This window comes from Leucoraja erinacea, chromosome 18 (genome assembly GCF_028641065.1).
Source record: "Leucoraja erinacea ecotype New England chromosome 18, Leri_hhj_1, whole genome shotgun sequence".
NCBI classification, from domain to species: domain Eukaryota; kingdom Metazoa; phylum Chordata; class Chondrichthyes; order Rajiformes; family Rajidae; genus Leucoraja; species Leucoraja erinaceus.
The window spans coordinates 37,941,729-37,969,247 of record NC_073394.1 but is presented as its reverse complement, the minus strand read 5'-3'; the positions used below and the strand labels follow the sequence as shown (position 1 = coordinate 37,969,247).

Genomic DNA, 27,519 nt, shown 5'->3' with positions numbered 1-27,519 from the left:
CGCAGGGGGCCGCCGGGAACGAGGAGGACCGTGCGGTGGCGAGGAGGCCCGGGCCATCGCGCGTCGGGGCAGCGGACAGGATGAGCTGGGCGGACGGCAGCCGGCGGCAGCAGCAGCAGCAGCGGCAACACGGGACCAAGCGGCCCGCCTCGCCCCCCCGGGTAAGCACCCGGCCCGGGGGGGGAGCGGACACAGCGGGGCCGCACTGGGCCTTGGAGACTCGGCCCGGGAGAGAGAGGGCGGGGCAGCTGCAGCAGTTTTTCCCCCCCCCGGCCCCCCCCCCCCCCCCCACCCACACATACCCCACCCCCAGCACACAGCGGGGCCCCACCCTCCTTGGACACATACCCCCCACCCACACAGGGGTTTGCTGGCCGTACACACCCCCCCCCCCCCCCCCCCCCCCCCCCCCCCCCCCACACATACCCCCCCCCCCCCCCCCCAAACATACCCCCCACCCACACATCCCCCACCCCCCCACAAACATACACCCCCCCACACACACCCCACCCCCCCCCCCCCACACACACACACCCCCACCCCCACACCCCACCCCACCCCCCCACACCCCCCACCCACACATCCCCCACACCGCACCCACACATGCCCCCCCCAAACATACCCCCCACCCCCCCAAATATACCCCCCACCCACACATACCACCCCCCCCCCCATACCCCCCACCCCCAACACCCCACCCACACATACACCACCACCCCACACACACACACACCCCCACCCACCCACACACACACACACACACACACACACCCCCACACCCCACTGGACCCACAACCCATGCCCCCCCCCCCACACACCCTTCACACTCTCGCATCCCTATCCCTCACCACCCCTCCCAGCCCCTCCTGTCACGTCTTCCCCAGTCCCTCTCTCCATCAGACCCCCATTCCCATCCCTCCTCCCCTCCATACCCACACCACCCTGCCCCTGCCCCCTCCTCCAATTTCTCCCCTCCAACCCCCAATTTTCTTTGCATCAGGATCACAAAATATAATGAGCTAAAACACAAGTATTGGAGGGCCTCAGTAGTTCCGGCAACATCTTTGGCGGGGAATGGATGTTTTGGAGTGGAACCCTTCAGCTGTACAAGTTGTTGGTTAAACCTCACGGTATTACCGAAAAGGTTTTTCAACTACTATTAAGTAGTGGTAAGGAGCTAAAATGAGTATTGCATGCTGTAATAAATAAGTATTTTGGGTGCAAATTGAGTGTAGGTCACTTGACTTACTCTGTTTTAGGACCTTAGCGTGTATGGTCTGGTACAAAATGTTTACTTTAGACTTTAGAGATACAGCATGGAAACAGGCCTTCGGCCCACTGGCTCTGCACCAACCAGCAATCGCCGTACACTAACACTATCCTATACTCTCGGGACAATTTACTATTTTAACGATGCCAATAAACCTACAAATCTGTACGTCTTTGGAGTGGAAACCCACATGGTCACAGGGAGAATGTACAAACTCGGAACAGACATCTGTTGTAGTAGGGATCGAGCCCGGGTCTCTGCCATTGTAGTTCATGATCTTATGTGATAGCAGCAGAATTAGGCTATTTAGCCCATTAGGTCCACTCCACCATTCAATCATGGCTGATTTTGCCATAAATGCCATGTGCCATCATGCCTTTTTTGATGATTTCGCCAGGATAATGCCATTTTCACGATCGAGTGCCTAAATCAGCCTTTTTTTCTGCTGTGCTTTACTCTCTGCTGTACTTTACTATGCAGCAAATTTTGAAAAATAAAAGAAATCGTCGACTGTTTTGAAGAATAATCTGCTGTAGTCAGGATTGTCAGTGGAATCATGCCGAAAAAGTCCTTCCACCGCGATCTTGTGCTCATTGCTTCCAATTTTGTAAACTTTCCCACAAGCTATCACTTCCCTTGAGAAATGTGGCGAAACATTAGTGAATAACCTGCAGGTTTTCAACAAATATTCGTGAAGTTCCTAGCGATGTAGGTAAAGACATACAAGGAAAATGTGAGAGAGTGATTTTAGATAACAAAGATCTTGAAGAATAAAAACATAGCTAAAGTTCTCAAAGATAGTTGTAATGCACAAGATATCGACATTAATATAGAGTCTGTAGCTTGTTTCGGGTATGCACCAGTGACCTCAGCTGAGGTAGAAATAAGTTTTTCACAACTGAAGCATACTCTGTCTGACAGATGGCATATTTTAACCAGATAATTTGAATAAAATGCTTGTAATTATGTTCAACCAAGCAACTTTGGTCATTTAACGTAGTATACCCTTATATTATCATTTTTAACCATATTTTGGTGGTGGAAATAAATTCCTTTTTTTGTCAATAAATGCCTTTTTTGTAATTTTATTATGTCTTTTTGCCCGCTTATTTCAGTTTTTTTAGTGCTTAAACATCCTGGCTCTACTGATCTATCTTTCTCTCTCAACTCCATTCCCCTGCCTTCTCCCCATGTAACCCCTGAAACCATCTCTCTCTGTTCCTCCCCCATCCTAGTTCTTCAACTAGCTTCACTGTCCTAATTGCATTTTACAGATTGTATGCCTCGCTGTCACTTTCCCCATCATCTAACAACGAACCATTCTACATTTCTTTGAGCATCGTCCCCTTCGATCTATGTTTTCTCCCCTTACCGCTCCATATCTCTGTTCTTCCTCTCCCCCGACTCTCAGTCTGAAGAAGGGTCTGGACCTGAAATGTCACCCATTCCTTCTCTCCAGAGATGCTGCCTGACCTGCTGAGTTACTTCAGCATTTGCTGTCTATCTTCAGTGTAAACCAGCATCTACAGTTCCTTCTTACACAATAGTTATGCTTTTGAATGATTATCAGAGTTGCCATGATTGTAAAATGATTGAACAATTCATTATCAGCTGATTGCAAACTTCTTACTATTGTTTCTTTTCTTGTACAGGATAAAGGATCAAGTGCAACTTGGGAATCCGCTGATTTAGGGGATGATGAACGGAAGCTAAAGTTCCTAAGATTAATGGGCGCAGGCAAGGTAAATTGCAAATTGTTGTCTGTATTGTATTTTATGAGGGAAGGCAAACTTGTTCAAATGACCCTTGCTCTCCAAAGCTTTTACAATGCTGTGTTCCAGATTCAAACTTTATACAAAGAGAGCAGAAATAACATGTAGGAAGTAACTGCAGATGCTGGTTTACACCGAAGATGGCTCCAAAATGCTGGAGTAACTCAGCGGATCAGGCAGCATCTCTGGAGAAAACGAATGGGTGATGTGTTGGGTCGAGACCCTTCTCGTCATCTATTCCTTTTCTCCAGAAATGCTGACCCGCTGAGTTATTGCAGTATTTTGTGTCTGGAGCAGAAATAACATTCCCGTAGAAACTAGGAATTGCAATAACATTGGGGATAGAAGGAACTACGGATGCTGGATTACAGTAACATTACCTGGCAGCTTGGAATCAGTGGTTGAATAGCTGTTTTGTACCAATCGTGCACTCTGACGACTTTACATGGGAAGGGCGATACAGCTGTTGTGAATTTGTACAAATAGATTATGGACTCTTTTTTTAATCTTTCCTCAACCCCTCCCCCCCCCCCCCCCAAAATTGTCTGATGAATTGTGTAGGATCAGTAGACTGGGATTGAAGCTGGTCGTTGGATTTATGGGCTTTATCTCAGGTGTTCGCACAGTACAGTGCTGAGGAAGTGCTGTGTTGTTGAAGGTATAGCCCACGAGATGAGATGTTTAAAATGAGGCGCATTCTACTTTTTCAGGTGAATGGTAAAGAATGCCACGGAGCAAGTTGAAGAAGAGGAGCTTAGTTCTCCTGGTGTCCTGGACAGAATCCTTCTATTAAGCAATACCACCAAAAAACAGCTTAATTATATGGCTGCACACTTGCTGCATCATTACAGTCAATGCACTACAGAAGTAATTAATTGCCTGTATAGGGCTTTGGAGCATCCTGAGGATGTGATAAGGTACCTGTAACTATAAGTTTATCCGTTCTTTACCATAACCTGTGACCTGGGAGAGCATGTTGCTGTATGAAGGATGCAAAGTTTGCAAAACTGGTGGAGGCAGATACGATAGTGGCGTATAAGTGGCTTTTAGATAGGCGCGTGGAAGTGCAGGGATTAGAGGGATATGGACGTGTTTCAGAAGGAACTGCAGATGCTGATAAATCGAAGGTAGACAAAAGTGCTGGAGAAACTCAGCGGGTGCAGCAGCATCTATGGAGCGATGGAAATAGGCAACGTTTCGGGCAACGTCTGAAGAAGGGTTTCGGCCCGAAACGTTGCCCATTTCCTTCACTACATAGATGCTGTTGCACCCGCTGAGTTTCTCCAGCACTTTCGTCTACCTTAGAGGGATATGAACCATGTGCAGGAAGAAGACGTCAGCTTAACTTGGCATGTTCCTGTACTGTACTGTTCTATTTTTGGCGAGGTATAGATCCATTGATAATGTTGCTTGCAGCAGCATCACTCAATACAAGCATACAGAACATCAAATTATACATAAATTATACTTAATTTGTAAACCAAGGAACAATGTGCGAAAAAATACTAAAATAAAAATAAAATCATGTTTTAAAGCAAGTTCTTTGACTTGGTAACCCGCTCCAAATCCAAATCTGGATTTTGCAGTTGGTTGGAGGGATATTGAATTGTCCCACTGAACATTAGACTGATCACCTAAGGCCATCCTTATACATGTTACTTATTATCCTCTGTTGTTTAGACAAGGTAAATTTATATTGTGGCAAGGTTTGAAAACTGATTCAACAAATAAAGACAGTGTTGGAGTAACTTAGCAGGTCAGGTCACATCACACAACAAACTGCAGATGAATAAGTCTGAAGAAGGTTCCTGACCCAAAATGGCATCTCCGTTCTCTCCAGGGTTGCTGCCGGACTTGCTGAATTACTCCAGCACTTTGTGTCTTTTTCTGAATGTTTTCACGTAAGAAGCCAAAACCATTTGCTTCGGTTGCTCATTATTTTGGTCGCAATAATGGCAAATTTGTGATTGATCCAAACTGTATACACTTTTACAGCCTTCTCCAAAGAATAATTATCCTATGTTGTCAGTAAGGCTGTTGGATTCATAGAGTGATAGTGTGGAAACAGGCCAACATGGAAACAGGCCAACTAGTCACACCTGCCTGCATTTGTCCATATCCCTCCAAACCTGTCCTACCCATGTACCTGTCAAACTGTTTCTTAAACACTGGGATAGTCCCAGCGTCAACTACCTTCTCTGGCAGCTTGTTCCATACACCCACCACCCTTTTAGGCTGTGGGCCGAGGAACTTTTTCGTTCAGGTTTGTGACCCAAGTCATGAAACTACCTAAACTTTTAACATATTGTGTAAAAATATATAAATCATACCTGAAACTCGCCAAGACCAAAACCTGCACATTTTTAAGAAGTATGAGAAAAACCTCAAATTTTCTGAGTAGTAATTGCCCAATCAATGCACGTTTGACATTGAAGTCGGATGCAAATTGACCAACCCTGCACTTTGTTTCATGATCGCTAGGCAGCGAGGACCCTGGGATCATGGCTGCCTCCTCATTACATCAAAACAATAACAAGGTTTCCAAGGTATAAAGGTAATGCTCACCTTGCTGATCATTTTGTTTTTCAACTGATTTATCTTTATAAAGTTATGATGTGAACTGTTGAATAAAAATGATAAATAATAAATGTAGAGCTAGGGTTAGGATTAGGGTCAGTCAGTAGGTCAATCGATCAGTCTGTCAATTTGTCGGTTGGGCTTGTCGGTAAGCCGGTGGATGCTGTGGAGGATCGGTCGGGCCGGCGGCGGGTGGTCAGGGCTCTCACTTAACTTTTTTTCCCTGTTGCCAGATTTTTAGGTTGCCAAATGACAGTTTAGGTGGTAATTTAAGATGGTTTGCATGACGTGTGCGATAATGTACTCTGACGAAGTGCGTAGTTACCAGTCGGAATTATGCTCAATGAAGCATTCGCGTATTATTTCTGCTTCAAATAAAGTCACAAACTAAACATATTCACCAATCAAGACACGAGATATACCACAATGACATGCAGCAAAATTATAATACAGTATCTCAACTCTTTTTACACATTGAAATTAATGCAATTTTTATTATTTCTTTCCACTTCCAAACAAAAATGTGGTAGGATTATTCAGCGTATGATCAACTTGTGTCAATAAATCCTGGACCATGATAGCATATATGCTTAACCATGCACACTACAGATTGATGCAAGCATGTTTTCTGTGAAGGACCGAAAATTATCATGACATGGCCAGAGCATGTGTCGTTATTGCTATTGGTACAGAAATACTCTCGCTTCCCACATAATTTATCCACAACAAAATATACAGGTTGCAAGGAATTTTCTAAAGGCATTTTATAATAATAGCTGACAAAACTGACTATACCCATCTGACAGGTTAAACATTACACTAACTAACAAGAGATGGCCAAAGGACATAAATGCAGCAAATGTTCTTTTGGTAATATATTTAAAGGTGTCAAGACGCCACATTACCGAACATTCAGATTAGATGTACGTGTTGTGAACAGCAATGAAGATACCCAGTTTGTAAGCAACATATATTTTTTTTAATTGTTGATAAATGCTTTTTCCATCATTCCCATTTCAGAATTAATTTTTAAATTTCAACTGAAATATCTCCTGACCAAATTTGTGATGTATATGACTGACTAAAAGTAAAACCTGGATAAATCCAATGTATGGTTGTGAATGTTGCTCATTAAATAACTACAGTACTGATACTCCATATTAAGAGCATTGATTTGCCGTTAAAATGAATTCTGTAATAATGTGTCAACGGTAGCAGTGACAATCGAACACTGCGGTTTTAATGTTTCACGTGTTCACAATTTAATGAATCCATCTTTATGGATTAAAACAAATAATAACATTGGGAATCAAAACATATTTGATTGCATTCCGTTATCAAGCATAGTCAATGTTTGCTCTGAAGACATTTCCAGCACAATAGGGTCGGGGGGGGTGGGGGGGGGGTGAAGCAGGGGGGGGTGGAAAGATGGCAATGAGGGGGGGGTGAGAAGGCAATCGGTGCGGAATGGATGGATTGAGGCTGGGGAATTAGTGCGTGTTGGTTGGAGTAGGTAAAATTGTTAGGGGAGAGTGCGTGGGATGACAGTGGGTTGAATGGGGGGGGATCTGTGCAGGATGGATGGGGGAGCAGTGCAGGATCAAGGGGAGGAGCAGTGCAGGATGGATGGGAAGAGGGGTCAGTACAGGATGAATTGGGGGACCATTGTAGGATTGATGGGGAGTGGCAGGAGAATCAATGCGAGGTGGATAGGGAGATCAGTGCATGATGAATAGATGGGGGGGGATAGATGAGGAGGGGAGCACTGGGGATGTCAGTGAGGACTGAATAGAGGCAGGAATGGGGATCAGTGCGGGATGGAGAGAGGGGTCTCAGGATAAGGGTAGTGGAGGAGGGGGGCGTACAAGAGAGAGAGAGAGGAAGGGGCAGAGGCAGTGGGAAGGAAGGTCAGCGCTCCTTGGACAACACTGGCATCATCGCTCAAATCGCTATCAAAATATGGAGGGGACCGGGGGACACAATATCTTGGCGGCTGCGCACACACTCACACGTGCGAGGCTTCGGAGGCCCTGTGAACAGTAATTTCAGCTCAATCCAGCGCTAAATGCAGCTCAACTCTGCCTGTCTCGCTACAGCCCTGTCTCACTCCAGACAGGGACAGGCAGAGCTGAGCAGCGCTGCTTTTCTGCGCTGGCTGGGGGCATGGCTCCCGACGTATCTGGCCATCACCGGCCGTGGGGAGGCTCTCGCGTGGGGACGGGGATGGTCCAGTGGCGGTTTGGCAGCGATTGCAGCACCCATCCGGGATCGGTCTTGGCTGAGGTGAAGGTCTGCCGAGAGTGTTTTGCCACGTCTCCCTCCTCCAATCACCGCGCTCTATCCTCAGCCCCCACCCCCCGACCGACACCTCCCTCCTCCAAGGGTTTGTTTTGAAAGCGCCGTTGGTGGAGTGGCAGCAGCGGCCGCTAACAGCAAAAATCCTATGCCGTTATCAGGCCAGGCGGGGTTGTGGGAGGAGGAGGAGATGGAGCCGTCACTGCTGCTGTGCGGGGCCCGTCATTCGCTCCGACCCTCCGTCACGCCACACTTGGCATCTTTCCCACGGTATAAACCAAGTTGCCAAGCCGGCCAAAATGACTCGGCGTTTAGGTTGCCTGGCGGCACTTTGCGTGGTCAGTGGCACCCGGGCAACCGCTAATTTCATGCCCTGGTGGTGAGCATTGGGCCGGGCCTCCAGCTGGTGGTGAGCGTTAGGCCGGGCCGGGCCTCCGGTGGGTGGCGAGCTTTGGGCTGGGCCTCCAGCTGGTGGTGAGCATTGGGCCGGGCCTCCAGCTGGTGGTGAGCGTTAGGCCGGGCCGGGCCTCCGGTGGGTGGCGAGCTTTGGGTCGGGCCTCCGGGTGGGTGGTGAGCGTTGGGCCGGGTCTCTGGCGGGTGGAGAGCGTTGGGCCGGGCCTCCAGCGGGTGGAGAGCGTTGGGCCGGGCCTCCGGCGGGTGGTGAGCGTTGGGCCGGGCCTCCGGCGGGTGGAGAGCGTTGGGCGGGTGGGCGGGTGGAGAGCGTTGGGCCGGGCCTCTGGCGGGTGGAGAGCGTTGGGCCGGGCCGGGCCTCCGGCGGGTGGTGAGCGTTGGGCCGGGCCTCCGGCTGGTGGTGAGCGTTGGGCCGGGCCTCTGGTGGATGGTGCGAGTGGTCGGTCGGGCTGAGGGCCGGATGGTGTTGCAGCAAGCATGCGGGTGGTTTGACGGAGCCATCGCTAAGGGGTGCTGAAGGCGGCCCAGGCGACATGCATGGTAGTGCTGCTCCCCACCATTATCACCACCAGAACGGCATGCTGGACGAGTTGGACACGATGTGGGGCCACACGTATGGAGCTCGCGGGTGGCCAGAGGCGTCGGGAGTCAGACGGGAGCGGTGCACCTAGGCCCACAGCCAGCGCAGTGAAGCAGCGCTAAACCCAGCTCAGCTCTGCCTGTCCCTGTCTGGATTGAGACAGGGCTGTAGGCAAGACAGGCAGTTGAGCTGCATTTAGCGCTGGATTGAGCTGAATTTACCCTTCACACGGCCTCCAAATCCTCGCGCGTGTGTGCGGTCGGCAAGATATTCTGTCCCCCGGCCCCCTCTATATTTTGATAGCTATTTCCGTGCCTGATAGGGACGCCCAAGGCAGCGATGATGTCGGTGCTGTCCGAGGAGCGCTGGCCTTCGTTTCCACCTCCTCTGCCCCATCCTCTCTCTCTCTCTCTTGTATGCCCCCCTCCACTCCCCTTATCCGGAGACACCTCCTCTCCATCCCGCACTGATCCCCATTTCTGCCTCTATTCAGTCCTCACTGACATCCCCTGTGCTTCTCATCTACTCACCCCCCCCCCCCCCCCCCCCCCCCCCCCCCCCCCCCCCATCTATTCATCCTGCACTGATGTCCCTATCCACCTCGCATTGATTCTCCTGCCACTCCCCATCAAACTTATACTGGACCCCCCAATTCATCCTGTACTGCCCCCCCCCCCCCCCCCCATTCCCATCCATCCTGTACTGCTCCTCCCCTTCATCCAGCACTGCTCCCCCATCCATCCTGCACAGATCACCCCCCCAATTCAACCCATTGTCATCCCCGCGCTCTCCCCTCCCAATTTTACCTACTCCAACCAACACCCCCTAATTCCCCCTCCTCAATCCATCCAATCCACACCGATTGCCTTCTCAAGCCCCCCCCCCCCCCCCCCCCCCCCCCCCCATATCCATCCTGCACTGATTCTCACACACACACACACCCCACTCCCGACCTTATTGTGCTGGAAATGTCTTCAGAGCTAACCGACTATGTTTGATAACGGAATGCAATCAAATATGTTTTAATTCCCAATGTTATTATTTGTTTTACTCCATAAAGATGGATTCATTAAATTGTGAACACGTGAAACATTAAAATCGCAATGTTCGATTGTCACTGCTACTGTTGACACGTTATTACAGAATTCATTTTAATGGCGAATCAATGCTCTTAATATGGAGTATCAGCACTGTAGTTATTTACTGAGCAACACTCACAACTATATGTTGGATTTATCCAGGTTTTTCTTCTACAGTCAGTCATATACATAACAAATTTGGTCAGGAGTTATTTCAGTTGAAATCTTAACGTTAATTCTGAAGTGGGAATGATGGAAAAAGCATTTATCAACAATTTTTTTTTAATTTGTTGCTTACAAACTGGGTATCTTCATTGCTGTTCACAACACATACATCTAATCTGAATGCCCGGTAATGTGGTGCCTTGACACCTTTAAATATATTACCAAAAGAATATTTTCTGCAGCTATGTCCTTTGGCCATCTCTTGTTAGTTAATGTAATTTTTAACCTGTCAGATGGGTATAGTCAGTTTTAACAGCTATTATCATAAAATGCCTTTAGAAAATTCCTTGCCACCTGTATATTTTGTTGTGGATAAATTATGTGGGAAGCGAGAGTGTTTCTGTACCAATAGCAATAACGACCCATGCTCTGGCCATGTTATGGTAATTTTCGGTCCTTCATAAAAAACATGCTTGCATCAATCTGTAGTGTGCATGGTTAAGCATATATGTTATCAAGGTCCAGGATTTATTGACACAGGTTGATCATACGCTGAATAATCCTACCACATTTTTGTTTGGAAGTGAAAAGAAATAATAAAAATTGCATTAATTGCAATGTGTAAAAAGAGTTGAGATACTGTATTATCATTTTGCTGCATGTCATTGGTGATATATTGTCTAGTTTGGTGAATTTGTTAGTTTGTGACTTTATTTGAAACAGAAATAATAATTGAATGCTTAATTGAGCATAATTCCGACTGGTAACTACGCACTTCGTCCGAGCACGCGTCATGCAAGCCATCTTAAATGACCACGTAAACTGTCATTTGGCAACTTAAAAGCTGCCAAGGTTGCCCGGCTGGCAACAGGGGGAAAAAGCTAAGCGAGAGCCCTGCAATTTCTTTCTATCCAGAAATGCTGGCTGCTCCATGGACTTCCCCCGCACAATTAAAGCATGGAATAGTCTTCACCCCACCATAGTTACCCAACCAGAAGCAACTAAATTTAAGGTAGCTCTTTTTTTCCCAAGAACCCTTTTTTGCTTAAGTCCAAGTCAAGAGTCAAGAGAGTTTTATTGTCATGTGTCCCAGATAGGACAATGAAATTCTTGCTTGCTGCAGCACAACAGAATATGTAAACATAATACTGAACAGGAGATAAAAGTTCAGTGTGTCTATATACCATAGACCATTTTTTATACTCAATAAATAAACAGATAAAGTGCAATAGGCTGGTATTGTTCAGAGTTTGGTGGTGGACCCTTCATCACCTCCAGTTTACATTCCATTTGGAATATTTTTGGAGTAACTCTTGCTGCCTGAAGCAAGAGTTACTCTAGCTCCAGGGAGTGATTCTGCGTTGGTTTTCAGCGGTCACGGCGAGGTGGCAGTCAGACAGCAATGGTGGCAATATGCAAGGCGGCTGGCCGTGCCGGCGGATGAGGAGGCTGGCCGGAGAGCTGAGCAGAGATAGAGAGGGGGGGCCTGTTCATAGTTGAACGGCAGGTGTCCCGGGTGCTTGCCAAGCCAGCCAAAATGGCACAGCTTTTAGGTTGCCCGGCGGGACTTTAGGTGGCAATTGGCACCCGGGCAACAGTTAATTTTGAGCCCTGTTGTGATAGTACCTGGCAAGTACCTCCCACTTATGTTCTGCTTTCCTTAAAGTTACTTTTGTTCACAAATTCAAACCGTGGTGTCCACATGAGTTTAGTTTTTTTCAAGCTTCTTGTCCTCAATAAATTTCGAGGTTCCAGTTGCTGGTAGGTCTGGTCCCAGCGACAGCATGCATTTCATGAACAGGACCTTTCTCATTCATTCGTAATTAATGGCAACAAAAAGAATTTCAATGTGGAAACAAGGAAATGCAGATGCTGGTTTACTCCAGCACTTTGTGTCCCTTTGTAACTCAACGTCACACGCAGCATCTCTGGAGAACATGGATAGGTGATGTTTCATGTCAGGACTCTTCTTCAAACTGATTGTAGTTGGGGGAAGAGCAGGGGCATGTCAAAGCCTGGCCAGTGAAACATCGCCTTTCCACGTTCTCCAAAGATGCTGCCTGATCCGCTGAGTTACTTCAGCACTTTGTGTCCTTAATATTTTTAATCATTGGGTCCTCAGAGGTTCAAGAAGCAAATTGCAATCAGTGATTGAAATTTAGTAAGATCCAGCCATTTCATCTTTTATTATGTAAACGCATGTGCTATGTGCGAAACGTGTGGCAGAACGGGGTCGTAATTAATAAAAAAACATTTGATTTTTACCACACAACTATTGTGGATGTATGGTAACCTGTTATCAATTCCTTAAAACTTGAGTTTCGAGAACATTCTTGTCTGGTAATAACATTTGTTGATGATGGCATTAAATCCCTGATGATCACAATCATCCTTTGTCTGCACATTGTCTAATTGACTGTTAGTACTACCTAGCAAATTATGCAAGGAACATCTGGAATGAAAAAGTAATTGGGAAATGAGCTGGATTTTAACTGGGAGAAATCCTTAATGCAAAAATGATAACGTTGCTTCAAGACCTGAAATGGTTCTTTTAAAAACAATTTACTAAATAAAGATTTTATTTGCTGTAGAAACAAAGAACTGCAGATGCTGGTTTACAAAAAACGATATGGAGTAACTCAGTCAGACTGGCAGGATCCCTCGAGAACAAGGATTGGTGACCCTTCTTCAGACTGTTGTAAGGTTGGGTGGTGAGGAGGGGGGAGGAAAGCTGGGAGAGAGGAGAGGCAGGGCAAAAAAAAAAAAATACCTGCTGCACTTAGTCCTGCCCCTCCTCTCTTCCAGCTTTCTCCCCTCTACCATTATCAATCTGAAGAAACGTCACCTCTCCATGTTTCCCAGAGATACTGCCTGACCCGCTGAGTGACTCCAGCACTTTGTGTCCTGTTCTCATATGCTGTGATAGTTTCAGAATTTTGATTTGTAATAAATAAATTGCCTCCTCCTTCAGATGCAACTTAGAAACGTAGAAAATAAGATGCAGGAGGAGGCCATTCGGTCCATTCATTGTGATCATGGCTGATCGTCCCCAATCAATAACCCTTACCTGCCTTCTCCATAGAAACTTGGCAGTAGTAATCTACGTTAAAAATCAATTTTCATAGTTTGTGCAAGGAGTTGCCAAAATTTGGATTGGGTTACATTTCCAACGTTGTTTTGTAAATTTGAAGTCATAGTTGTGACCTTGCATCTATCAGTAAGTGCTTCAATGGGGTTTAACAAGCTGTTGATGGAACCAGTCAGTCAGTACCTGTGGCAACCTAGTCATAGAGTGATACAGTATGGAAACAGGCCCTTCGGCCTACCTCACCCACAGCGGCTGACTATATCCCAGCTACCCTAATCCCACTTGCCTGCGCTTGGTCCATAACCCTTCAAACCTGTCCTATCCATGTACCTGTCCAACTGTTTCTTAAACGATGGGATAGTCCCAGCCTCAACTACCTCCTCTGACAGCTTGTTCCATACACCCACTGTGTGAAAAAGTTACCCCTCAGACTCCTATTAAATATTTTACCATTCACATTGAACCTATGTCCTCTGGTTTCGATTACCCTACTCTGGGTAAAAGACTGCATTTACCTGATCTATTCCTCTCGTGATTTTGTATACCTCTATAAGATCTCCCCTCATCCTCCTACGCTCCATGGAATAGAGACCCAGCCTACTTAACCATTCCCTATAGCTCACACCCTCTAGTCCTGGCAATATCCTCGTAAATCTTTTCTGAACCCTCATCACCAACGTCTTATACAACTGCAACATGACCTCCCAACTTCTATACTCAATTTTCTCACTGATGAAGGCCAAGGTGCCAAAAGCCATTTTGACCACCTGCGACTCGACCTTCAAGGAACCGTGCACCTGTACTCCTAGATCGCTCTGCTTTACACCACGACCCAGAGGCCTACAATTTACTATGTAGGCGCTACCCTTGTTCGGTCCCAAAATGCAACACCTCACACTTCTCTGTATTAAATTCCATCAACCATTCCTCCGCCCACCTAGCCAGTCGATCCAGATCCTGCTGCAATCATTCACAACCTTCTTCACCATCTACAAAACCACTAACTTTTGTATCACCATGTATGTTTTCATCCAAATCATTGCCATGCATCTTGCCATGTATGTTTTAATCCAAATCATTGATGCAGATGACAAACAGCAACGGGCCCAGCACCGAATCGTGAGGCACACCACTAGTCACAGGCATCCAGTCTGAGAAGCAACCTTCCACCATCACCCTCTGCAGCCCTTCTTGAAAAGACGCACAGCATTTGCCACCCTCCAATCCTCTGGCACCTCTCCTGTAATTAAGGACGACTCATAAATTTCAACCAGGGCTCCCGCAAGTTCTTCTCTAGTTTCCCGCAATGTCATCGGATATATCTGATCAGGCCCCGGAGATTTGTCTACCTTCAAATATGACAGTACCTTCAGTACTTCCTCGACGGTAACCCTGACTGCTCTCATGACACTTCCAGTGACTGCTCCAATTTCCCCCGCGCTGCTTTCTTTCTCCTTGGTAAATACAGAGGAGAAATACTCATTGAGGACCTTGGCCATCTCCTGTGGCTTCAAACAGAGATAACCGCTTTTATTCTTGAGAGGTCCCACTCTCTCTCTAGTTACCCTTTTCCCCTTATCTATACATAACTAAAACTCTGATCTTGTTCTCTTCCGATTTGTGCGTTTTTTCTATTTGCGGTGGGTTCAGTGGAGGCCCTGGTCCCGTCTCTCTCTCCCTCATAACTCACCCCTCTCCCCCCCACTCGCCCTCTGCGGCAATGGCAGTGCCGTCTACCCGTCCCCCCAGGTCCGTCTCCTCCGCTGCTGCCGTTGCGGTAACTCGCCCTCACGGAGGTCTTCTCCATCAGCTGATCGAAACTCGTGGTGCCCGCTGCGACGAACACCGACTCGAGGGAGTGACTGAGGGTAGCGGAAAGGGGAGGGAGAGCTGTGGGAGGAATTGGGAGAGGGGAGGAGGAGGGAGTGCTGGGGGAGGAGGAGGGAGTGCTGGGGGATGAGGGGAAGTGAGCCGTGCCTGTGGAGTTGGGGGCTATGCATAAGTGGTGCAATATTGCGTTGGGGGGAAGGGTTGCATTGGGGAAACGGGTGAGTGGTGGTATATTGCATTGGGGGATGGGTTGCTTAGTCTAGTATATTTATAAAATCGTTTAGGATTGCCTTTTATGCTACCCGCTGCTGAAGCTCTGGGCCCGACTCCGGGAAAGGCCACACCAATCCTTGGTGTTAGGCCGTGAGGGAGGCGACATGGAAAAAGTTGCCTCTCCGTGGAGGAGGCGACCGAAAGCAGTTCCCCCCCCCCCCCCCCCCTCCCCCTTACCCCCCCTCACCACGGCCCACACAAGACACACCAAGCGACATTAAAACACACATATGGGCATACTAAAAAACCAAAAAAGTAGAAATGACTAACACGCTGCTGGCAGGGTAGCCGCCTCGCAGCGCCCCCACAGATGTGTCTGTAACTCCTGAAACTCCTCTAGGGATGCACTTGATCCCAGCTGCCTATACCTGTCCCATGCATCCTTCTTGTATTTGACTAACGTCTCAATTTCCTCGTCAGCCAAGTCAGTACAGAAATGTCAGTATTTTACAAAAGAGCATCTGCTTTGCATTAGGCAGTAACTTTGCATGAGGCTAATTGAGTTCTATCATCTGTCAGAAGTCTTTTATTGGCTTGCAGTGTTAATCGAAATTTTGTTCAGTGGGAAATGTAATAAATGTGCTTTGTTTTCATGCTATGTTGAAGCTTGGTGCGATATTTTCTGAATTTTTGACACGGACAATTATTTTCTTTAGAAGGATCATGGCGGACGTCCACCTCCAAGTGATCACAAGTCAACCACCCTCTTCAGAACAGGTGAGGAAAAGTGAATAATTACTGCAGACACTAAGAAGGGTGTTGTGGGGCTTGCGCAGTCTGTAATGGAGTTGGTGAAAGGAGTAGCTGACAGAAGAAGCAGATTCAGCCCTTTGTGTTCTCTGGTATTTTGAATGCTCAATTGTGTATTTGAACTTATCTAAGTAGTTGGCCAAAAATATTTTAAAAGCAACCTACCATCGATGCAAAGTGAAAAGTCAGTGGGTCAGGCAGCACCTGTGGAGAGAATGGACAGATGACATTTTGGGTCGGGATCCTTTTTCAGACGGATGGAGTAAGGGGTGTGAAAGTTACCCCTCTCCTTGAAGAAGGGCCCTGGTTTTGTGTCTCCATTCCCTCCACAGGCACTGCCTGACCCTCTGAGTTCCTCCAGCACTTTGTGCTTTGCTCAAGATTCCAGCCTCTACAGTTCCTTCTGTCTCTATCATTGGTGCATTTGTATGCTGAGAGAATGGAGCGGATGGGCTTGTATACTCTGGAGTTTATAAGGATGAGAGGGAATCTTATTGAAACACATAAGATTATTAAGGGTTTGGACACGCTAGAGGCAGGAAACGTGTTCCCGCTGTTGGGGGAAGTCCAGAACCAGGGGCCACAGTTTAAGGATAAGGGGTAAGCCATTTAGAACGGAGATGAGGGAACACTTTTTCACAAAGAGAGCTGTGAGTCTGTGGAAACCATCTTGGAGGCACTTTACAAATTCCATTTCTTGGGGTCCAGTACCAACCTGATTTTCCCAGTCGACCCGCATATTGCAATCTCCCTTGATCGGCATAGCATTGCCTTCCTACATGCCGATTGTGTCTCCTGATGTAACTTGTGCCCTATACCCTGGCCACTGTTTGGGGGCCTATAAATAACTCCCATTAAGGTTGTTTTACCCTTGCAATTTCTCCGCTCTACCCATAATGACTCTACATCTTCTGATTCTATGTCACTCCTCCCTAAGGACCAAATTTCATTCCTTACCAACAGAGTTATCACACCCCTTCAGCCCACGTGTCTGTCTTTCCGATAGGATGTATTACCTTGAGTATTCAGCTCCCAGCTCCGATCCTCTTGCATCCACGTCTCTCTAATTCCCACAACATCATACCTCCCAATCTCTAACTGCTTCACCCACTTTATTTCTTATACTACGCTCATTTAAATACAACACCTTTAATTCGATATTCACCTCCCCTCCTCTCACATCGGACCTGATTTTATCTGACCTTACTCTCTTATCCCTCCTTATACTTTCCATCCTGTTACTTCGGGAGACTTCTGTAACTTTTCCTGCACTTTCATAGTCATAGAGTGAAAGTGTGGAAATAGGCCAGTCGGGCCCGACTTGCCTACACCGGCCAACAATGTCCCAGCTACACTACTCCCATTTGCCTGCACTAGCCTATCTTCACTATCTGCAAAACCACTAACTTTTGTATCATCAGCAAACTTGCGAATCTTGCCTTGAATGTTCTCATCCAAATCATTGATGTAGATGACAAACAGTAACGGGCCCAGCATCGAACCCTGAGGCGCTCTTTTCCTTTAACTCCACCCTTACACTTCCAATTTGTCAACCCGACCACCCACCCACCCACTATTTAGTTTAAAGCTCTAAGTAAGGCCCTGGTCATATGGCTTGCAGGAGTCTGGTCCCAGCCAGGTTCAAGTGGAGTCCATCCTGTCGGATGTCCCACTTCTTCCACACCAGTCTTTGAGCCATGTTTTCAACTCTCTTATCCTCTCAACCCTATGCCAATTTGCACGTGGCTCAGGTAGCAATCCAGAGATTATTACCTTCTTGGTTCTGCTGTTCGATTTGGTGCCTCGCTGTTCAAATTCCCTTAGCAGAACCTGTTTCCTCGTTCTACCTAGGTCATTAGTACCCCCATGAACCATGACGACCAGATCTTCCCCTCCCACTCCAGGTTCCTCTGCAGGTCAGACGAGGTGTCCTGATCCTGGGCACCAGGGAGGCAACACAGCCTTCGGGACTCTTGGCCCTTGTGACAGAGAACAGTGTCAATGCCCCTTACTATACTATCTTCCCTGTTGCCTCTCAAATGGGTCAGGTTGCTCATCCTTCCTACAGTCCCCTCCTCTGTTCCCCTGCCTGCCTCACTAGCAATCACACCCTCTTCGTCACCACGGACCACGTTGGAAGCAGTTACTCGAGCGGGCGTAACTGCCTCCAGATACACAGCGACCAGGTAATCATCCCCGTCTCTGATGTGCCTCAGCGTTTAAAGCTCAGACTCCTGGTCGTCCACTTTCAGTCTGAGTTCACCCAGCATTTGCTGCAGATGTGGTCAGCAGGATTGACCAAGGTGTCCGCCAGCTCCAACATCATGCAGCTGCAGCACATCGCGTGATCCTGCACGTCTCGTTTGCGTATCTCACAAATCTTCTTGAAACTTCCTGCTTGCTGCTGCTCTGGGTCTCACAGGCCCGCTCCTCTCTCAGAAGCCTCTCGAGCCTCAGCCTCGCGATGCACCTTTCCTCAACTTGTTTCCCTTTTATTTGCTAGAAACACTCGCCAGCTAAGCCTATCGGGCGTCTGCATCACTCTTATGTCCCGTCTCCACAATTAGCAACTCTGAAACTGCCAAACTTCTTCCCGCCGATTTTTGAAAACCTTTGTCGTTTATGAAGCAGATTCTTGCTTGCAGCAAGATGCCTCTTCTCCCTCTGTCTTCACTTTTTGCAGCAGAATTATATATGCTTCGATCAGCCATGATCATATTAAATGGCGGTGCAAGCTCGAAGGGCCGAATGGCCTACTCCTGCACCTAATTTCTATGTTTCTATGATCACCACACCTGGCAGTGTATTCCCAGCACTCAATATAGACATAAAAAACTTTCCTTGCTTACCTCCTTTAAACATGTTTACCCTCTCACTTTCAGGCACATGCTTTCTAATATGTGACATTTCCACCCTGGAGAAAGACTTTTTATCTACCTGTCACCATTTTATATAATAAAATGCCCTTCAACCTTTGGTCCAGAGAGAAGAATCCAACTTTGTCTCGCTTGTCCATGTAGCCTACAATGAAGGAGCTTGTCAACTGGCTTCATGTGGACAACATCCGCTGCCCTGCCCTAATCATTGTTATCAATTTCTCAAAAATCGCTCAAATCAAATTTGTGAGATTGGACTTCCCTGTACATAGCCATATGTTGACTATCCCTGACATCTATGGAGTGTGAGTTGATCCTACCCCAATGATCTTTCCTGATAATTTCCCTACCATTAATGTAAGGGCTTATTGGCCTATGATTTCCTTGCCTGTCCCCGTTACCCTTTTTTATACGAAGGAACAGCGCTGGTTATTCTGCAACTTTCTGCCAAAGATCATAGAGCGGAGCAAGATGGTCCAATCGGCAAAAAGAGTAGAGTGAGAGAGTGAGAGAGTAGAGGGGAGAGGGGAGTAGGGGAAGAGGAGGAGGAGGGGCGAGGAGGAGAGCCAGGAGGCCAAAGGCGGTCAAAGAGGAGGGCTGATTCCCAAACGCTCTCATTGGGGGCTTCCGGCTGTTGGCTGCAGGTTGCAGGCTTCATTCAGGCTTCAGCGTCCGGGGGGGAGGGGGCGGATTGGTCGGGGGGGAAAGAGGTGGGGGGAAGGGTGGGGAGAAGAGGAAGGGAGCGGGGCGCTCGTCAACCAAAGGACTTTGGTGCCTTTGGTGACTTCAATCCAGAACCCGGGGGGGGGGGGGGGGGGGGTCGAGGGGTCGAAGAGTGACGTTACGCGCAACATAAATAACACAAGAAATAAAGGTCACATTTTTCAGGTAAGACTATGTTGGACTCCACTCGCTCTCCCTCACTCGCTCTCCCTCACTCGCTCTCCCTCACTCGCTCTCCCTCACTCGCTCTCCCTCACTCGCTCTCCCTCACTCGCTCTCCCTCACTCGCTCTCCCTCACTCGCTCTCCCTCACTCGCTCTCCCTCACTCGCTCTCCCTCACTCGCTCTCCCTCACTCGCTCTCCCTCACTCTCTCTCCCTCACTCTCTGTCTCTCTATCTCTCACTCTCTCACTCTCCCTCTCCCTCTCTATTAATAGTTACTTCACCAAGTGAGACCCGTTGGGTCCCGTCCGCTCAATGCACAGTTTGGGGGGGGGGGGGGCCTTCAGCATCACATGCACACTAACCCACCCCCTTGATATTATATTAATATTATTCATTCGCTCCTTTTACCCCATTTCCCGCCCTTTCGACTGGCGCTTTACCCCCAACTGCGCAGGCAATGCTAGAGAGCGGGGGAAGGGGGAGTGAGGGGGAGAGAGGAGGGCGTAGTGATTGAGGGCTGAGGGGGGGGGCACGCGGCATCACAGGGGAGGGCTGGTTCCCGAACGCAATACTCCACCGGAGGGGGATAGGGGATGGGGGCAGAGAAGGGAGGTAGGGGCAGCACCTACCTCGTCCATAGAGCAGCAGCCTCCCCGCCAGGCGCCGGGCCCGAGCGAGGCGATGGGCAATCGTTGACCTGAGAGAGGCTGTGGGCGTGGACATGAGGGAGGCCGCGGGTGGGCGTCGACCCGGGTGGGCGCTGAGTGGGCGGGACCACTCTCCATGCAGGGGAGGGTTGGCTGATCGTGGTTTCTGCGAGGGGAAGCCCACCCGCCCACCTGTGTGATACAGTCAAGCGGGGGAGAGGAGATCATCCCTCGTGACAGCCAGAGATCATCAGCGAGGAAAAGGCATCACGATTCCCCGAGTCCCAATTTAAAGAAGTGAAGGTTAAGAAGCAAAGAAGTACAGAAGACAGAACAGGGGTGATGTCACTCACAGTGAGAGCAGCAGCAGGCAGTCAGATACATTGTGACATCATCAGCGAGACCATCTAGTTTTAAATCTAAGTTATTTGAATTTTTTGAACATTTACATAAATAACTCGAGAAATAATTTTCAGGTAAGGCGATTTTTGAGGCAAGTTTTTTTTGTTTTATTTTGATGCCTGGAATGCACTACTGTTTAAGAGGCTTGGATTCCCTGCATGTATATGTGGACTTAAGGGCCTGTACCTGTGCTGTACTGGTCTAGAGATAGACATAAAAAATGCTGGAGTAACTCAGCGGGTCAGGCAGCATCTCTGGAGAAAAAGGATGGGTAATGTTTTCGGTAAAGTTCAATGATTAGGCGATTAGATCTATGGTGAATGTTCTTGATTTTTGCTGAAGGTGATGAAGAAAAGAAAATAAACGAGGAGCTGGAGCACCAGTTTCACCAGAGCATGGACAGCCAGCTGTCGGGGAGGAACAGACGACATTGTGGACTCGGCTTCAGTGAGGTAAGGGGTAAGGGGAAGATGCTGGAGTCAATTATAAATTGTTGTCGTGGTTGCTCCGGTCTCCACCTGGAATGGTTAATTGGCTCTGGTAAAGATTGTAAATTCTCCCTAGTGCATAGTAGGTATAGTGTCGGTGGGGCTCTTGGTCGCTGGTCCTGTTTGCCCAGTATATCTTACACACACATGCATGCTTTATACACCCCACATCAGTCTGAAGAAGGGTATCGGCCCGAAACGTTGCCTAATTCCTACGCTGGATAGATGCTGCCACACCCGCTTAGTTTCTCCAGCACTTTTGTCTACCATGCTTTAAACACAGTGAGGTAGGACAGATCAGTGTAGGCGCTAGGTTTGAATGATACAACATGGAAACAGGCCCTTTACCCATCAAATCCAAGGTGACCATTGATCCAGACTTAAGCCAAAGAATTATTAAAAGACATGAAGGGCTGAATGGCCTAATTCTGTTCCCAAGTCTACTCCGCCATTCAATGATGGTTGATCTATCTTTCCCTCTCAACCCCAAACTACCTTCTCTCATAACCCTTGACAGTCGTACTAATCAAGGTATACAATCCTTATGACCAGATATGATTTTAATTGTAAAACGGAACTGTTTGGTGTTTTTTTTGGTTGGTCCAAATATTCTTCGGACCCCTTCGATTACGGTAAGCAGCATAATAAGACTCTTTCTGACCTGTTTAGATTTATTATTGTCATGTGTACTAAGGTACAGTGAAAAGCTTTGTTTTGCATACCATCCAAGTAGAGCAAATAGGTAGAGCAAAGTGGAAGACACCGAGTGCAGAATATAGTTCCCAGCATTTTGGCCATGGAGTTCAGTAGAGGAAAGTTATCCTCCATCCACATGGCATTGATGCACTCTGCCTTACAGTGCTGTTTGTCTGTGGTACAGAAACAACTATCATGTTTTTGGCACCAAATACATGAGCAATAGAGGAACATATTTGAATTCATAAAATTAAAATGTTCCTCTGCTGGATAAAATTAAGCGCTGTGTAGATATTAATGTTTGGAAAACAATTCTTGCACAATGGTTCTTTATATTTTAAGATTTTTAATACAAGTGTTTGGCCGAATTGTCAAGAGGCATCTGTAACTAAGTGGTATTAGATTGATTACTCTGAGCCATTGAGACGAGGAATCGACTAGCTACAAGTCCACCACTGATTTTCCAGCAACTGGTGGTTCGACACCTTCTTTAATCTGAACAAAACCTGAAATCCCTCCTGAAAATGTGACTCAGAGGCCGCCGATCTCAACTTCCTTACAGAGTTTTGCAGAACCTCGTGGTAATTTGTGATGTTGAGTGAATGCAACTAATTGACAGCCCTGCTGGAATCATTAATGTCCATCTGTGTTGCAGCCAGAGGCAGCCGAGCCAGAGTTGCAACAGGTTAGTCCTGCAGAAGATGAGGCGTCCAGCAGCTCGGATGGTTCTGACACCAAGGCTGAGCCCAAGGATTATTCTTCAGACAACGTGAAATCCAGTAACGAAGAGAATGAGTCCGAAGATACAGACGCCAAAAAGCAGGACCTGAAAAGCAATTATAAGATGATGTTTGTAAAGTCATCTACAAATTAATGGTCTCCTTTAAGGGTCTTGTGTTCAAAGTTCTGACTTGTATAATTCCTATACATTTCACTGAACAAAGAATGCCATTGGAATTATTTTCTGATTTAGTGTACGACTTGCTCTTGCCAACATTTTGTCCGTAATGTTTCCTATATTAAGTTTTTACATCTCTTATTTTGTGATATGGTCTTGAGTTTCCTTTGTGTTATCTTTTTGCAAAGTCTGCCCCTGCATTTTAAATGATTTCTCAGCGTGAAATGTCTCAATTGAGACATATTACTCGGTTGTTGTGGTAATTTATAGATGCATATCATTTGTCCAATTTTTTGACACTTCCAGAGAGAGAACTTATTCAAGTATAAATGGTAAAGGCTAATAGAAACATTTTTAGCTGTTCATACACTGTATATAAAATAAAAGTCCAAGTCTTTACAACAAATGACTATTTTGTTATTAGAAGTTTAAAGATTGAGCTGGAAATTCCACCTATCACACTTCTACAGTGCCCTCCATAATGTTCCATCATTTATTTATTTGCCGCTATACTCCACAAATTGAGATCTGTGATAGAAAAAAAATCACATGTGGTTAAAGTGCACATTGTCAGATTTTACTAAAGGGTATTTTTATACATTATGTAGGTATGTTGCAAAACCTACCTTAAGCGTCGCTGCAGATCTGTCCCAGCCTGTGTGTGTGATTTTGGCGCCGTTGAGAGGGGGGCGGGTTTAAAACGCGATTTTCCCTAGGCTATTCAAATCGAGGTTGTTCAGCCTACTTAGTTGCTGACGAAAAATCGCTGGAAGATTCTTTCGCTGGAGCTATTTTTTAAATTTTGGGTTTAATTTAATTGTTATAGTAGGTTAAAAATTATCCTCTAACCCCGTGACTGCCGACAACGGGATGGATCTCATACAGGGGACAACGGAAGGTAGGTTGTTTATTTTTACATTAAAAAGGGCTTCTTAAGATCCCTTTATACAAAGTTTTATGTTGCGAGTAGCTAATTTGGGGCCCCATTAAATCCCGCAGTATTTTTCTGGGCATATGGGGTACAAATCTACCGCAATGGGAACGTTCTAAACCAGCGCGTTCCACAGAGTTCCACAGGATCCCACTCGAAAGTTGATTTAAATGGCCATTAATTTACAGCAATTGAACACTAAATTCCTTCCATTTGGCCTATAAATTAATGTAAATGAGATTTAAAAATCATGTTTTATTGTGAATTCTTTGTGAATGTTATTTGGACACTTAGGCTATTTAAAAATGTTAACCTTTTCGTAAGAAATGGATAGATGTTTAGATCTAGTAATTGAAGTTTGGAATTAGCTACAATTGGGTAACTAACTAATTATTTGCTTTAATTTCAGGTCATCCAAGTAAGATTGTTTCATATGTGTTTCAGAATGCTTCAATCTAATAACTGAAAATCTCTTTCAGTTCTCTTAATTTTTAAGAAAGTTATGGCCATTTCACTGTCCTCGATCACAGCTTTTGTGTTAAGTCAATGGAAAATCAATAGGGAACAAGATACTAATTTCCGAGTATGAAAATGGCCATAACTTTTTTAATACTGAATATATGAAAGTGAATTAGGTGTCAAATTAAACTTATTTTTGTGCTTTATCTGATGGGATAAATTGCAGACTTGATTTTTAAAATCTCAAAATGTTGTAACATTGCTACATTATGGTTTCACCATGTAGAAATTACAGCTGTGTTTATACATAGTCCCCTCCCCCATTTCAGGGCACCATAATGTTTGGGACACATGGTTTCACAGGCATTTTTAATTGCTCAGGTGTGTTTAATTGCCTCCTTAATGCAGGTATAAGAGAGCTCTCAGCACCTAGTCTTTCCTCCAGTCTTTCCATCGCCTTTGGAAACTTTTATTGTTGTTTATGAACATGAGGACCAAAGTTGTGCCAATGAAAGTCAAAGAAGCCACTATGAGACTGAGAAACTATGATAAAAACTGTTAAAGAAATCAGCCAAACCTTAGGCTTACCAAAATCAACTGTTTGGAATATCATTAAGAAGAAAGAAGCACTGGTAAGCTTACTAATCGCAAAGGGACTGGCAGGCCAAGGAAGACCTGCACAGCTGATGACAGAAGAATTCTCTCTATAGTAAAGAAAAATCCCCAAACACCTGTCCGACAGATCAGAAACACTCTTCAGGAGTCAGGTTGGATTTGTCAATGACCACTGTCCACAGAAGACTTCATGAACAGAAATACAGAGGCTACACTGTAAACCAGTGGTTAGCTCGAAAAGATAGGATGGTCAGGTTACAGTTTGCCTAGAAGTACTTAAAAGAGCAACCACAGTTCTGGAAAAAGTTCTTGTGGACAGATGAAACATATCAGATTAACTTATATCAGAGTGATGGCAAGAGCAAAGTATGGAGGAGAGAAGGAACTGCCCAAGATCCAAAGCATACCATCTCATCTGTGATACACAGTGGTGGGGATGTTATGGCCTGGATATGTATGGCTGCTGAAGGTACCGGCTCACTTATCTTCATTGATGATACAAATGCTGACGGTAGTAGCATAATGAATTCTGAAGTGTATAGACACATCCTATCTGCTCAAGTTCATACAAATGCCTCAAAACTCATTGGCTGGCGTTCATTCTACAGCAAGACAATGATCCCAAACATACTGCAAAGGAGTTTTTCAAAGCAAAAAAATGATCAATTCTTGAGTGGTCAAGTCAATCGCCCGATCTGAACCCAATTGAGCATGCCTTTTATATGCTAAAGAGAAAACTGAAGGGGACTAGTCCCCAAAACAAGCATAAGCTAAAGATGGATGCAATACAGGCCTGGCAGAGCATCACCAGAGAAGGCAACTGGTGATGTCCATGAATCGCAGACTTCAAGCAGTCATTGCATACAAAGAATAAGCAACAAAATACTAAACATGATATTGCTGTGTCCCAAACTTTATGGTGCTCTGAAATGGGGGACTATGTATAAACGCAGCTGTAATTTCTACATGGTAAAACCAAAATGTATAAAAATGGCCTTTATTAAAACCTGACAATGTGCACTTTAACCACACATGATTTTTTTTCTACGACAACTAAAGAGGCAAATAAATAAATGATGGGTCTTTGTCCCAAGCATTATGGAGGGCAGGCCCTGTATGTGAATTATTTCCTTACCAATACAGCGATAAAGCCTGCAGGAACTGAAACAAACCGATATTAAAGTTGTCACGGTCTATACATATCTCTGAATAGTGGAGAATAAATAAATAAATGAAAAAAGATAAGCATTTAACAAGATATAATTATTTAAGAGCAAAACTGCTGGAAAAACTCAGCTGGTCAGACAGTATCTGTGGAAGGAGTGGATCTGAGGAAGGGTCACGACCCAGAAATTTCACCTATCTATATCCGCCACAGATGCTGCCTGACACGTTGAGTTCCTCCAGCACTTTGTTCAAGATCCCAGAATCTGCATTGTGTTGTTATCTCAGAACAGAGATACATTTAAATAATTTTAAATAAAAACATGTTTTTTAAACATTATTTCAAGTACTTCTTTGGCAAGTTCAACCATGCATTATTTTTATTAACTATCCAGCACACATTGACTGCATCTTTGACTATTGTTATTGAATTTTACATGAAATAGCACTTAATCATATTTTAGGACAGGCAGTCAATGATACCCAATGTTCAAAACTAGCTTCAATAATAGAGCAGATATACTCTTATGGTTTAGTAAAGAAGACAGTACAGGAACAGGCCATTCGACCCACAAAGTCTGTGCTAACCATGATGTCAAGGCCAGCTCTTCTCTGCCTGTACATAATCCATGTGCCTATCTAAAAGCCACTTAAATGCCACTATCATGTTTACCTCTACCACCACACCTGGCTCTGCCTTCCAGGCACTGACCACCCTAAATGGAAAAAAGAAGTCCCACACATCTCTTTTAAATTCACCCTCTATTTTTTTGATATTTACATCCTGGGAAAAAGCTTTTGACTGTACCCTATCTATGCCTCTGATAATTGTATATACTTCTATCAAGTCTCCCCTCAGCCTGCGGCGTTCTTGGTTCTTGGTTTCTTGGTCCTCCAAAATATTCCAAATTGGAATTTAAACTGGAGGTGGTGGAGGGAGGAATTAAGTCATAAAGGGTTTTTAGGAAGAAAGAGCTACCTTAAATTTAGTTGCATCTGGTTGGGTAACTATGGTAGGGTGAAGTTTATTCCATGCTATAATTGTGTGGGGGAAGAACGAATTGCTGTACACATCTGTCTTGGTAGCTGGAATCTCAAATTGGATCGAATGCCCTCATCTGTTCCTAATTGGTTTGGGTTTGGTCTTGTAATCCATGTCGAGCTGACCATTTAACATTTTGTAAAAACAGGTCAAACGGTGAGCTTCACGTCTGTCTTGGAGAAGGTTCCACCCCAGTGAATTCAGAAGTTTGGTAACACTCGCTTCTCTCTCATAGGTGTTAGTAACAAATCGAGCTGCCTGTCTTTGGACACGTTCGATAGTAGAATTTTTTTAATTTATGTATGGATCCCATGCTGCAACT

The 27,519-nt window shown here is 45.9% G+C and overlaps 1 protein-coding gene across 1 annotated transcript; it reads left to right on the top strand.

Annotated features, from left to right (window-relative positions):
• Positions 1 to 23,392, top strand: c18h11orf58 (chromosome 18 C11orf58 homolog). Its single transcript, XM_055649874.1, has 5 exons — positions 1 to 161; positions 2,923 to 3,012; positions 15,997 to 16,057; positions 21,247 to 21,356; positions 22,744 to 23,392. The coding sequence occupies exons 1-5, from the start codon at positions 81 to 83 to the stop codon at positions 22,960 to 22,962; spliced, it is 561 nt and encodes a 186-aa protein (XP_055505849.1). The 5' UTR covers positions 1 to 80; the 3' UTR covers positions 22,963 to 23,392.
• Positions 23,393 to 27,519: the final 4,127 nt, after the last annotated feature.

Bases quoted from the DNA above. Each gene is read 5' to 3' on its own strand.
- c18h11orf58 (XM_055649874.1), top strand. From the start codon at position 81: ATGAGCTGGGCGGACGGCAGCCGGCGGCAGCAGCAGCAGCAGCGGCAA. The intron at 162-2,922 runs GTAAGCACCCGG...TTTCTTGTACAG, and splicing joins GGCCCGCCTCGCCCCCCCGG to GATAAAGGATCAAGTGCAAC. The intron at 21,357-22,743 runs GTAAGGGGTAAG...TCTGTGTTGCAG, and splicing joins GTGGACTCGGCTTCAGTGAG to CCAGAGGCAGCCGAGCCAGA.